Genomic DNA, 14,838 nt, shown 5'->3' on the forward strand with positions numbered 1-14,838 from the left:
GAGAGAACAGTTTCTTTTAAGTACCCCAATACTCAGTGTTTGAAATGTAGAAAACTATTTGTCTATTACCGCAAGTCAACTGTCAGGACCTGAGATATTTCTCAGGCAAAGATGGCTGGAGACTGAGGCACGTGGAGCTTGGCTCATAGGAGGAAAAACAATCACTTTTTTATTTATAATTTATTAAAAACAAAAGCACATTTGTTTGCTAGCAAAATGGATGCTTCTATTTATTTTTGTACAAAAAGTTAAGTGTTGGATGAATATTGATACAGAGGGCGTAGACCATCCTCAACGTTTTTCAGAGTTGATTGACACATTGATTTTAAAATTGCCAGTGCTGAGAATGCCATTATGCATAAATATGTAGCGCAAAATGGGAGAAGTCTGTTTAGGACTGTCTCCAAAATTGTTGGAAATTCTGTCCTAATCCCAAACCAAATTTTCAGTTTAGTGATTTTTTTTTAAATGAAAGTCAGCAACTCAAACAGCAAATTTTAAAACCAAACTTTCTAACAAGACACATTTATTCCAAAGATACACTAATTTGATATTGAGTGAGTGAGGGATGATGGAAAAATAAATACAGTCTTTATTTTCCATAATGAAACTGTTATGCTTCTGAAGGAGCAGAAAACGTGTGTACAGCAAAAACACTGCGGTTCATAACATGCATAGTCGCAAATTCGAGCTGAGGGGTTTTAGGCAGTGTTTGTTGGTGGTGTGTGGTACAATGGTGTGCATGGTGCAGGGCATATTGTTCAGAATTGAGGCTACAGTGACACGGTGCTAGTGTGCACCTCCAGAAACACAGCAGATTCATTACATGTTTGAGTTCTGTTGTGTGTTTGGAGTCTTTTACCTATGTGATCACCACATTTAGTTAAGCTGCTCCATATGGGGTCATGACCCACTGTTTAGGAAGCTGTGTCCCTGAGAAGAACAAACATGAGAGGTTCTCCTCATATACCCAAGGATTCCCTTGGTTTTGTGAAATTCAAACAATTGTCCTCTGATATGGCTGTGAGGAGCATCTTGGCCAGGTTAAGGAAAAGGCATTGGCGCCTTTGCGCTGGAGGATGTAGAACAGCCTTGGGTGTTGTGGGGTGGGATGGTTTCTTCTCTGGGGACCTTTGAAGATGATTTGAAACTGTAACCCAAAATGGCCACCCTGCCCTGGATGCTTCCCTTCACTCATGCTTTCCTTGTAATTTGTGCCCGTTCCCACGATCTCCCCAAGGCTAGGCTCCTGCCAGGCTGACTTCAGGGGACCCTAGAGGCCCTGGAGAGTGAGGAACTCCCCCTTCTCCAGCTTGCCTCCTGTACTGCTGCAGAAGAGATGACTCAGTCCCAGGTAGGGGCTGGCAGTCTCTCCCTCCCTTCCTGGAGGGCAATTAAGTGGAGATTTCTTGCCTCTGGAGTACAGTAGGGGTTTCCTGTCTTCCTAGAAGCCAGGGCAGCAGGAACAGGGAGCAGTCTGGGCCCGCACAGATCCCTCTGGCTTCCAGCTACTGCTTCTTTTCATATTCGTTAGAACGACCTCCTTTCCCAGAGGGTCCCAGAAAAATGACTGTCCCCCTCTTCTGAGGGCTGCCTGGCTTCCCTATGGGCCCCCACCTTTGAGGAGGAAAGGACCCTAGGTGCAATTCAGGAACGTGAGTTTTCTCCAGTGTTTTGGAAGCCCTCGGTTCTGGGTTTTCTGCCTTTTCAGGTGGCCGTCTTCTCTAGCGGACAGTTAGCAAACGGACCACTCCAAAGGGTGTGACGGGAACCAAGCCTGCGCTTTCAAAGTGTCTATACAGGACAGCACTTTGGCTTGGGGGCGTCCACTTGAGGATTAACTGCCGGGGTGTCCAGACTGCATGTTAGCAGAGGAGAGGTTGAGGCCCAGACAGTTTGGCAGATGTTCCAGTGGGTCACTGAGAATCTGTTGATGGAGCCTAGTCTCCTCTATTCAGGCTGGATCCTGTCCCATGATTGCTTCTGGGCTATCTGCAACTGGTCACTTTCTGCCCATCTTGGGAACATCTATCTGATCACCAAGGAACATGCAACTTCAGAATGGACCATGAGTCCCAACACAATGACATTTTGGAGCATTGCAAAGGATTGTCACCCCTGATTTCTTTTACAGTAGAGGCCCACTGTCAGATATGAAGCCCCTTGGGTTGGGGGAGCTGAATATACTGTTTATATGCCTAAATCTGTCAGAAAGGGCAGTCCCCAGGGGTGGTTGTTCCCTGTCACAAAGGCTTGGGGTCAAACACTTGTGCCTGAATCACATCTGAGAACATAGCAGAAGCTCCCTTCCTTTAATAAGGAGCTGCAGCCTCTGGTTTAATGTGCAGATTTGAGATGGTGGAGAGAGAACACGGTATAGCATTACGTGAGGAAATAGATTAAGAGCTGCAGATCTAGGCTCTGTATGTTTAAAAAAACTGATACAAGTTACCATGGTTGTCTGCCTGCCCTTTACTAATAGCATGCTCACCCTCATGGGGCTGACACTACAAGGCATGTCTCCCTTGGGGACCATGGAACCTGCAGTTTATCATGGCTCACTTTTGTGTATATGAATGCACGTTCTTGAGGGAGGAGATCTGGAGCAGTCTTCTCCTTTCCTGTCTCCCATTGAAGTGTACGTGAGTAGCCAGGCTACCTGCAGCTGAGATGGTGCTGTAGTGATGCTTGCCTCAGTGTCCCTCCTACCCCTTAGATCAAGCTCAGGCAGCATTCTTAGCACCCGCTACAGGAATGATTACCTGTGTGTGGAGGATGATTCCTTGAGTAGGGGACTTTGGAAGCGTCTGACAACAGGACCAGATTCCAGGCAGAAGTGAGGCTTCTGCTCTGGCCTGTCTCTGTGGTCTCTGACTGGGGTTATACTGGCTTCTTGGAGCATTTTTAGTTTTTCCCTTTGGAACAAGTAGCAAAAATATGTTCTCAGGCTCCAGTTTGAGCTGGTCTCACAACTTAGGTAGGAATTTTCTCTGAAGATCAGAGCCTATGAGATGGACAGTGACATCCTAGTTATCATCAAGGGAACTCGATTCATCCTATCTTCTGACGCAAGCTAGACTCCTTCGGGGACATAAGTGATGTCTCTGTAACAACAAGGTGCTGAGAGCCCAAGTTTTGCTCTTGGGAGCTCAGGGCAGTAGAATCACCCTTAGAAGGAGAAGAGGAAATGCATTAACAATAGCAGAAGTAAACTCAGAGGCCATCACCCTGGAATGAGCAGTGTCAGGGCTTGGGAGTTCAGACCTCTTTTGAAGGTCCCTTTGTGTCTGAGTGCCCCCCCCACACACTTTTAAACTATAACTGCCGGCACACCTTGTTTCATCAGACTGCATGATTTCTGGTTGTGTTTTACAATTTCTGGGAGATGTTATGACAATAAAAGTCCATAGCCTTTAAGTAGGATTGCTAGTTCTGACTTCAGCTTGAGTATCGTGTCTTTAAAGGACCACAGGTAAAAGACTTGTTGCCAAGCTGGTGTACCACAGGCGAAGGCTCTTTAGAGTACAGGTCCCTCCTTGGAAGAGTTCCTTGGGAATTCTGTGTGATGTGTGAAGAGTATGAAAACTACAACACAGACATGGTTTTGTCGGGCAGTTCTAGATTTACATTGGATTAAGCACCAGTATCTGGCTGTGGTGGTATTGTGTTCCCCGAAATATTGTGCACGCTAATAAACTTATCTGGGGTCACAGAACAGAACAGCCACAATATTAAACATAGAGGATAGGCAGTGGTAGCACATGCCTTTAATCCTAGCATTCCAGAGGCAGAAATCCCTCTGGATCTCTGTGAGTTCAAGGCCACATTGGAAACAGCTAGGCATGGTGACACACACCTTTAATCCCAAGAAGTGAGCCTTTAATCCCAGGGAGTGATGGCAGAAAGCAGAAAGATATATAAGGTGTGAAGACCAGAAACTAGAAGCTTTTAGCTGGTTAAGCGTTCAGGCTTTCGAGAACCAGTTCAGCTGAGATTCATTCTGGATGAGATCTCAGAGGTTTCCAGTCTGAGGAAACAGGATTGGCTGAGGAATTGGCAAGGTGAGGTAGCTGTGGCTTGTTCTGCTTCTCTGATCTTCCAGCATTCACCCCAATATCTGGCTCCAGGTTTGATTTTTATTGATAAGAACTTTTAAGATTCCTGCTACATCTGGCAGCGTGGCTGTCTGTGTGAGGGGTAATGTTAGTCCATTACTAAATTACCGGATTTATTGGTAGGTGACTGGTGAAGCTTATTAGCCAGGGATTTGAAACTGAACCGCTGGGAGATGTGGCTTGCTTTTGCTGGAGTTGCTGCCCACCACCCAACAGCAAGGTGCCTGAGGTGTTCGGTGTAGTATTTCCTCCTTCCGTCTTTTGTGGGCAGTCCACTCAGATTTGGTTCCTCCTACCTTGAAACCTCTCATGTGAAGGTAATTAGTGACTGCCAAGTTATAGACTTCAATGGCCACTTTTCCGTTCTCATCTGACCCATTAGAACCTTTTCTTCTATTAGCTATACCCTGTGCTCCTCTTCCTCACCACTGCCTGATCCTTCAGACTCTTCACAGTTTCTTCACCATCCCTTGGTTCTTTAACCCTGATGGTGTCTGGGTCTGTACTTAGTTTTTATTCTTTGGTGATGTGATGACTTGGTAGCATATCTCTTTTTCTAATAACTAACACATTTGCTTCCCCAGCCTGGACTGCCCTTTACACTCAGACATCTATACCTGGCTGCTTATTTAATATCCCTGAGGATACCCAAAAAGCATCTCAAATTAACACATCCTAAAGTAAACTCTTGTGTCTGCCTCTATAACTCTGTTCTTTCTACAGTCCTCCCATTTCAGTAAATGCATCATGGTTACTCAAGTGCTCAGGCCAAGTTCTCATGCCCCACCCTGCGTCTAATTCAGTCACAAATCAATAAGCAAAGTCATATACCTCTCATCACACATATGAGTATAGCCATCATCTCTCCCCTGGACCATCCCACCAAGAGCCTCCATGTTTCCCTGCTCTTCAGTCTTTTCTCCATATAATAACCAGAATGAACCGTCTGCAATCTAAGTTAGTCTGTTTCTCCCCTCAGCAGCACGTCACCCAGGGTTTTCCTTCAAAATCCAGAGCTTTCGTCATAGCCTTTAGCACCGAATCTGGTACCTTCTGCAAGTCACCTAATATCAGTCTCCCGGTGTTTCCTCTGTCCCTATCCCAGGCTAATCCATAGATACCTCAGAGACTCTGCACAGGGAGAGTGGGTGTTGTCCACATTTGATGTCACCTCTTCAAAGAGGCACTCTCTCTCTATCCATCCCACCTAAAACAGCATCCTGCCCCCATCCCACATTATGTCATCCACACCTTGATTTATTTTAATGGCATTTATGAATCTTATATATTTATAGTTGTCTTCCCACATCAGGTACAAGCACCATGGCAACAGTGATTTTAATGGGTTTATTGCAGCATCTAGGATCTGGACAGTGCCTGCAATATAGGCGACATTCAGTGAATACTTGTTAAGTGGGTGAACAATGAGTGTCGGGACTCATGCTGGGCCAGGCAAGCTGGGATAAGGGTGATGCTTATTAGGTACCTGAGTGTTTCTAGATGTGTGTAGGTGATTTCTATTATTCGGGGAAGGAGAAGACAGTTTCTGTAGCTTTCTGCCTTTGGATATACCTGTGTGGACAACTCACGAGACTTCTAGAAGCTGGGCCTTGGGGATGACATTTTGACTTTACATTGAACAAAATGAGGTGAACAGTTGCCCACTCCACTGCTAATCTGTCTTCCTTTTTTTTTTTTCTTGCTTAGCTGCTGTATCAGGAATGGGCACGCTATGGAGTGTTTTATAAATTTCAACCCATTGACCTCATCAGGTGAGTGTGGGAGGGAACTTTTTGGGATTGCTTAAGATGCAAATCCTAACCAATACACTGTCCACCGTCTTGGCCCCTGGCAGTCTGCTGTTTAAGTAGGGGGACCTGCTCTTCCAGGTTATGTGCCTTTGCTCTGGTGCTTATGGTTGGGGAAGTAGTGCTGGGATATGCTGGAGGATGGAAGGGGAAGAAGATGGTACAGGTTGATGTTCTAAGACTTCCGTCGTTAGGTGAGTATCACGCTCTCAATTTCTCCGCCAGCTCTTTGGGAATAACAGAGAATGGTCTCTCTTGTCCTTTTCCAAGGGAAGGTCTGGGATGGAATAGAACCTCGGGTGGCTGCAATGCTGTGCAGGGGGAGGAAAGAGCTGACAAATCACACAAGGGATCAATTGATGGGTTTGGAAGAGACTGAGGACTATCCACAGCTTTTCTAACTATAGGAAGCCTGGGTCCGGGAATCTGTCTCTTCATTTGACACCTTGGAAATTTCCCAAGCTTCTATAAAACATCAATGAAGGACCCTTTAAAGAACTTACTAGAATGCAGTGAGTCTGGCTAGCTTAAAATAGTTAAGGACTCCCGATTCTAGATTTCTAGAGTCTAGAAACTTGTTGTTCACTGTCAGCCTTCTTCCAGGATAGAATGTTGGGAGGCAGCATTGGAGGACCAAAGCTACTATTTCTTTGAGACATTTTTTTCCTCCCTCCTTGGCTTTCAAGATTCTGAGAGGCTGAACTGAGGGATCTGTTAGCTAACTTGGTAGGAGGCAATCATTTAGAAAAAATGGAAGACTTTAGCTTACAGACCGACATAATGGCCTCCCTATCACATGGGCCCTTGTGGTGGTTTTAATGATCTACTTATCAAGCTTGCAGACACAAAGAGTGTTCCTGGTCCACTGCCCTGGTTTGGGTAAGGGGCAGCTGCCAAAAGGATTGAGCCCATGGTAGGAATTCCAGCCTGAGGAGAAGGAAAGCAGCACGGGGCCAGAGTTTGGGCAGGTTCACCTCCTGGCCCTGCTGTGTGTGAGCCCTCCCAAGGAACTGGGAGAAGCAGGTGTTCCTTCCAGATGAATCATTAACTGAAATGCCTGGGCCTGGGAGCAGTGGTGGGGGTGACTATGACCGAGACTCATCACCCAGCAGCTCTGTTTCCTGGCTGCCTTTTCATAGCATGGGCCACCTAGACTGTTCCTGGGGCCACACCAAGTCTGCTTCTTCCATTCGGAGCGGGCTTTGATCTCTTTCTCTTGGCATCTCAAGTGGCCACCCACCTCTGTCGCCTGTTTTGTCTGACTACCCACTTGTTTTTAAAAGTATGAGTGAAAAACAAAAATCCTCCCTTCCAGAAAGCCCTGTCTTTCCCCCAGAGGCTTCAGGTGATTTGCCTGCCAGTTAAATGGGAAATGACTCCAATACCTACTGAGGTTTGGCTACCACAACAGCCTCATCTGCAGGGCAAGAATCACCCTTGGGGCAGAGTCCTGTTCCCGGGCTGCCAGATTTGGAGAGCTCAGCTCTGTCTAGACTGGGCACTGGGAACTGGAGCAGAGTTGCAGACTGTCCTCAGGACGGACAGCCTTGGTGGGGACGGGAGGAAGGCTGAGCCTGGAGGTGCTGAGAAGGTCAGATAAACACTCTGTAGTGTACGGGGGGAGTGGGCAGGCAGCTGCCTAGCCTGTGGCCTGAGGACTTCGCATCTCAGGGAAATGCTGGAAAGTGAAGGGTTGATTGGCACCAGGGAAGGAAGGTGTCGGGAGAGGGAAGGGGCAGGCTCTCTAGGAGCCACAAGCAGATACTCAGAGAGCTCGTACAGAGAAAACTAAGGTGAAACACATGGGAAGCAGCCCTTTCCCTCTGTGAACTCCACAATGACCCCTCCCCGCCACACGCTCTTCTCAAAGGAGTCTTCATTTATCCAGTTCTCAAAGGCCTCTGAAGCTTCTTTACTACCACAAAGCCCCAGGACTTACGCTATCCCTGCCACTCTGCTGTTTTTCTCCTCTCCTTCTTCTTTTTTGGTTTTTTAAGAGAGTGTTTTTCTGTGTAGCCCTAGCTGTCCTGGAACTTGCTCTGTAGACCAGGCTGGCCTCGAACTCACAGAGATCCGCCTGCCTCTGCCTCCCGAGTGCTGGGATTAAAGGCGTGCACCACCACGCCCGGCTTCCCATTTGCTAATCTTAAAGGTACCCGTTTAGCATGATTTCTCCCTCCTGCTTCTTGTCTTTCACTCTTCGGCTACTACCCATAAAGACCCACTTGGCACATCGAGGCTAAGCTGATGGCTCCCCACTCTGAGCCATCGTGGGTTCCATGGTGGGATAGTTTTGTGTGGTTGCCGTTTACTAATGTGTGGTGTTGCCTTTTCTTGTCTCATGAAGAAGGTACACTCATGGAGCCTGGCTTGAAAGATGGATGAAAATTTATACACTGGCTTGGCACATTCTAGAACGCTTATATGTTCACTTGTGCTGCCTGTTGAAAGACTGGGGACTTGTTGTCTTTTACCGTTAAAGGCCTTGAAGTCTAATCTCGAGGCTTGGGGTCCCTTAAAGGAAATTGAATATCATAGAGGGGAGGCAGCATACATGCCCATTCTTACACAGATACCCTTCACGCTACATCACTGTACATCACTGGTGCCCAGCAGGCTGCACTGTGAGACCATGGATGATCTCTCCAGCCCAGTAGGGATCTCCCTACTGGAGCCTACGTTTGTCCTGGAATCCTTGGGGCCTGAAGGCCTTGCATGAATGTGCACACCTGCAAGAATTTTCTGGAATATTTCCTAGACCGGGATCTGGCAGAGACTCAGGTGTATGGGTGCAAACCAACCCAGAAGATCTCTCTGGGAGTTTTTAAATAGCAGTTCATGACCAAGAATATTATAGAGGGGTGAGGTCTGAGATGGAACAAATGGCTCCTGTGCCCCCTTAGGGGATAAGAGGATCTTCACGGAGGAGTAGGCTTCTGCCTTTACTGCTCTGGGTCAAGCTGCGCTGATGTAGCAGGGAGGCAGCCTTCATTTTCTAGGGTAATTGGGAGACCTGAGGCCTTTTGTATTTGAACAGGTTTAAGCCAATATCCAATCAAAGATAAGATTTAGGTTTTCACAAGAACTGTGTGCTTATGGGCTGATTTTCTTCATCTTGAGATTTTGATATGTCTTGGGCAAAGCATTAGCCTTTAAATATCGTCTGAATTAGATTATGCTCTTAACTGTACTTGGCTGAAATTGATGTCTCATAGGTATATATGCACATGTATACATGCAGTGTGTGTGTGTGTGTGTGTGTGTGTGTGTGTGTGTGTGTGTGTGTGTGCCATTGCCTAGCTTTGACAACATGAGGAAGAGAAGGTTCTAGAAGTGCTAAGCTCAGAGATTGTAACCTGTTGACTCTGGGGGAGGTGCACATGGAGGGGCTGATGAAAAGAGAGCATTCACTATGCTCAACAGCCATGTCCCCTACTGAAGTCTGGAGAGAGAGAGGAGACAGCTCTTTCTCTTTCTACTTCCAGGAACTATGTCCTCATGGGTGAGGCTTCCCTGCAGCTAAAATCAGAGTCAGGAATGAAGCATCGAGATATGGCATGTTTGCCACAGTGATCTCAACATACTGTCTATTTGGGGAACAATATCCAGAGACTTTGGGTGGCCATGTTCCCCATTTTGCTACATAGCTCACAATTTGCCCTAGATCTAGCCCTGCACTGTGACCTGGCAGAAGCCTGACTCATAGGAATCGACTTTCCCACCTTCTACTTCCAGGATCAGCCATTGTCCTTGTCTTGTTTTCTAAGGGACTTTCCATAGCAGACTGTGCAATCTGATCTGTCCTCCCCCATATCTGTGTCTCAGTTTTCCTCTCTGAAATGTAACTCATTCCAATACCTCCCAGAGGGGCTGGCAGGACAGATCAACAGATAAAGGGGCCTGCCTTGCAAGTCTGGCAACCCCAGTTCAGTCCCTGGAACTCACATACAGGTAGAAAGAGATAACCAACTTCACAAAAGTTGTCCTCTGACCTCCACATGCATGCTGTGGTACCTCCCAATCTCCACCATGCACGCACACAAATAATAATAATAATAATAATAATAATAATAATAATAATAATAATAATAATAAATTCCCCTCCAAGAGGGAGGCAGGACTGGCCACATCCTTTTTTCCTGGCAGGACAGGCCATGTTGGGGAAGGCCACAGCTGGTTTGAAGGAGAAAATACAGAGCAAAATGTTGATCAGCTCACGATTAATTATTTCCTGAGCCCTGCTGCCTTCTCTTTGACTCCTACCTGGGTTTTAGAAAGGTCATGCATCTTAATGCAATACACATTTACTGATGCTTGGAATGAGCAGGTATCTTTGCTCAGCCTTACGGGAAGGTATAACGATTAAAGTACAGCCCATGGCTTTCAGGATTTGGCCATTATATAGGGAGACGGATGTGCAAGATGCAATGAAGTGAGGCATATCAAGACCATAATAGCAAACATACTTAATAGTATGGGCAGCATGGGGAGGGTAAGTGCTCCTAGCAGAGTAGGGGAAGACTTCCTGGAAGAGGTGGGCACTGGATCAGAGTTGTTGGTTTCTGAAGGATTGGTGTTGAAGGGTGTATCTTTACTGAAAGTCTGCACTGTCCCATATGAGAATACATTGTTTAGCTTGAAATTATGGCTGAAAATCACACTGACATATTAAGATCAATCCATGTGAATCTATGAAATGGGTAACAGAATTTATTAAGATATAAATTGAGGGAATACACTCATGATTACAGAACAGAGTAGACAGCAGAAATCGTCCTCTGATCTGACTGGGAGTGAATCTACCTCACAGATAGGAGCAGAAAGAAGGGGCTTGTGACCCTTCTCCATCTCCTTATCAGAGGTGATGTACAACAGTAGGAAGCACTGCCCCCTTTGGGCCATAGAGCCCAAGGTCATGGGTGGAGCAAATACCATTACATTTCCCCTTTTTGTCTAAATAAGAAGGTTCTAATCTTAATGCAAACTATATACAATAAGAATGATTATCAAGTATTGTCCAGGGAAAACAAAGGGTAATAACATAAACAAAAATGGAACTACAACCAACAAGAATAACATCAAACAAGAAACACATACTAAAATCCAGAGAAGTCTGGAGCATAGGTAAATGGCACATTACAGAGATCATTCCAAAAGGTGTCCTATCTTGAAGAACCTGAATCTATACTAAATATGTTTTAGCTAAGATACAAGAAGATTGAAACTATAACTGTTAGTCTTCAATCCCATCAAAGACCCGAGAAGGAATATATTAATACCTGAGAAATGGGAGAAGGACACAAGCAACTTTCCGGAGTCTTGTGAGAGTAGGCATAAACAGCTGGCAGCCTGGACAGTCACTTAAAATTTCTCAGCATCGTTGGTGCATTCAAATTGGCTATAGGCCTAGAATATCTGCAGACCATTTTCAGAAGCAGGAATTCTGAAAGACCATCTTACCCTGTCTTGGCAGAGTTCAGTAGTCACTTTTCCTTGTGTCTCGCTTGTCCAGAAAGGACAGCATTCGTACTGTCAGCAGTCGAGGCAAGGGCAGTTCTTTACTTAGTAGGCCATTTTGTGCCAAAAGAAGACAAACTTCCAAATGGAAATGTCTCAGAAGCCCAACATTCTCTCAGGATCAAATCAGTGCTGCCAGGAGCAATCATGTCCCATGTCAACAGAATTCTAAGTTATCAAAAATGTAAATATCCAAAACCAAACAGCTGGCCTATAACTAGATAAAGTCATAGAAATGGGTCCATGGATCCAAGTCAATTGAGCTGTGGGGTTCTGGGAAAAATGTAGTCAGATTTTTTTCTCTGGTACCACCAGGCCCCCACAGTCCCATGGCCTGCTTATAAAATAATCACTTGGAAACTTATATTAATTATAACTGCTTGGCCATTAGCTCAGACTTATTACTGACTAGTTCTTACACTTAAATTAACCCATTATTTTTATTTATGTTTAGCCATGTGGCTTGGTACGTTTTCTCAGTTCTGCCTTGTCATCTTGCTTTCTCTGTGTCTGGCTGGCGACTCCTGACTCAGCCTCTTCTCTTCCCAGAATTCTCCTTGTCTGCTTGCCCCACCTATACATCCTGCCTGGCTACTGGCTGATCAGTGTTTTATTTATCAACCAATCAGAGCAACACCTATTCACAACATACAGAACGACATCCCACAGCACTGATAGGAAGCTGGGTCCATTATCGCTCTCAATTGAGGATGGGTAGTTCACACAATTGACTTACAGACCTCATCTCTTAGGATTCTGTATCTACCTGTCTCTTGTCCCTTTCTAAGCCCTGTGAGTCAGCAGGAAGCCCAGGGTTGGGAGGAAGGAAAAGCTGGTTCCAGAAAAGGAGACTAAGGAAAGATGGCAGCAAGCACCATAGCCCTTGCATGGGTCTGAGCACGAGGAGGCCATATTTAACTAGGAAACACCTTGCACCTAGGAGGACATTGTGCTTGATAATTCTGGAGAAAATTATATAGAGACTCACCACGGAGGGTGTGAGAGAGGAGGAGGCAGAGGAAAGCGAGCAGCTGGTGGGTGCAGTAACACAGCTAAGAAGGACGAGAAGGTTCCTGGCTATACATTCTGGTCTGTCTGGTAGGTCAGGGTGCTGGCTAAATTCAACCAGGAAAAGACTCGATTGCAGTCTGCTTTCTCTCCCTTCCCCCATGGAGCACTGGCTGGTTCCAGTTTGGACCCTTTCAGAGGGAAGGCTGCTGCTGGTCTGGTGGCTGACCCATGGGCACAGGAGTTAGGGTCTGACGGTTTCAGCTTCTATGTAAAGCCACAGCCTAAGACTTCTGAGGACAGAGTCCCTTTCTTCACAGTAGCTGTGCATAGATGGCAGCTCCTGTTTTGGATCAAACTTTAACCCTTCTATTAACATCAGTCATGTGGTACAGATGTTGAGTTCTAAGGTACCAATAGGCTACTTACATTTCCCATGTTGACCCAGAATTCTCTGAGCAGAGATGGAAGGAGCCTTCTGGATCACCAGCTCCTTGCCCTTGGAACTCATGTCTTGTCTTATTTCTCCGGGGAACTAGCTGATATTATCTGGAACAAATATGGCAGACTAGTTTTGTGCCTCCTCGGCCTTGGTGTGCATTAGAATCCCTGGACAAATCATGACATCGTAGAGGTGGCACACAGCTGACAGGCCAGACACTTTAGTGCTTGGCCGCAGAAGGAAGGAACCAAGAGTTCTGTTTGCAGCAGCATCTAGCAAATGCATGGTGAAGGCTGTGAAGATGGCTTCTGCTTTCTCTTCTCTTTCTAATCGGGAGTACTTAGCCCCAGGCAATGTGGGTCTCTGGTGGAGGTTTCTAGGCACTAGAAAGTTGGTGGAAAGATAACCAGAACTCTGCAATACCCCCTCTTTTGGTTCTGGTTCTGCTTCCTGTATAGAATAAGAATACCCTCTTGTTAGGCAACTTTCCATCACTGTGACAAATTACCTGAGATAGGCAACTTAAAAGAAGGAAAAGTTTATTTGGCTCACAGTTTCAGAGCTTTCTCTCCACGGTTGCTTGGTACCCTCAGACTTAATGTGAGCTTATGTACACACATCGTGGAGAGAAGATGTGGCAGAGGAGGCCTGTTCACCTGTGGTGGCTAAGAAACAGCCAGGAAGGGGCTAGAGTCCCAATATTCCCTTCAAATGTCATTCCTCCTATGATCTAACTTCCTCTCAGTAGAAAAGAACATATCTCCCCACAGGTCCCCCCAATTCCCAATAACAACACAGGCCTTTGCAGTGTAGTTCCATACCATAGTATCCTATTCCTGTCTCCCAAAGGCTCATTGCCCATTTCAGAATGCAAAATGGAGTTAGTTTATCCCATGCCATGGTGCTGTCAGAAGGAAGTGGAACATTTAAGAGCTGGCTTAGGGCCTAGCTTGGGGCAGTCATGTCATTACCCCAAGAGAGAATGGGTAGCCCCCAAAAGACATGATCTCGAAGGGGATATTGGGATCCTGGTGCCTTCATGTCTCTTTGATTCTTGGATGCTGTGAGGTAAAGTTTCCCTTGCCATGCATTCCTTTAATGATGTACAAAACTACCAGAACCCAGAATGGCAGAACCAACCAACCACAGACTGAAACCTTGGAAACCTTGAACCAAAACCGACCTTTCTTCTTTTTGACTCTGTCACATATTTTGCAGTGGTAGAAAACTAACACACTCTTATCATGTAGGTCAAACCTTTATGTATCTGAAAATAGCCACTGTCTCTTTATCAGTTTTCATGAGCCTCAGCTTTCTTTCCTCCATAAAAAACAGTAACAAACACCCTGAGGCCTTGCCACATTTCCATCTATGACCATGACTCTTCTAAAAGCCCCAGAATGATGCTTACTCTCAGGACTCAGGAACCTGGGGGCCTCGGAGATAGAGCCTTACCCACGGTCCCCTGGAGTGGCAAAGCCAACATACATGCTGTGAAGTCAGACATTGTGAGTGGCTATGGAGACTAAGTATGACCCCTACTCCCAAGGACCCCAAGTTCAAGGGGAAATCCCCAGGCTTGTAGATAGCTTCTGGGCTTTTCTGGGAGATGTAAGGGGCAGAGGGCTGGAGAAAACTTAGAAAAAGTAGCCGCGAGGCTGTATGAAGACAGCATATGGAAACTATCCGGCAGGAGAACTGACTCCTGGAATAGTGAAATAGTCCTCCATGGTGATGGGCTCAGGGTTGTGAGCAAAGACTGCTGGAGGCAACTGGAATTCTTTGTTTTGAAGCACCGGTGATTTCTGACATTCTCTGAAAAAAATTTAGAGACTAAGTTATGGTCACTTGACCGGGTGACTTACTATGCCACACGTCCATATTGGTGAAATTATTAAGGCCACTCCACGTAGTTAAGAGGGAGGTTTATTTTGTGGGGTAACTTACA

At 46.0% G+C, this 14,838-nt stretch overlaps 1 protein-coding gene across 2 annotated transcripts in view; it reads left to right on the top strand.

The window, feature by feature from the left end:
- Positions 1-14,838, top strand: part of Ano2 (anoctamin 2) — a 347,394-nt gene that overhangs the window by 122,976 nt on the left and 209,580 nt on the right. For both annotated transcript variants that reach the window (XM_052721782.1, XM_052721784.1), the window contains one exon: positions 5,823-5,887. In XM_052721782.1, the coding sequence (XP_052577742.1) occupies positions 5,823-5,887 (65 nt within the window). The remainder of the gene's footprint in view (positions 1-5,822; positions 5,888-14,838) is intronic.

This window comes from Peromyscus californicus, unplaced genomic scaffold, assembly GCF_007827085.1.
Source record: "Peromyscus californicus insignis strain IS unplaced genomic scaffold, ASM782708v3 Scaffold_6__1_contigs__length_162567912, whole genome shotgun sequence".
NCBI lineage: Eukaryota > Metazoa > Chordata > Mammalia > Rodentia > Cricetidae > Peromyscus > Peromyscus californicus.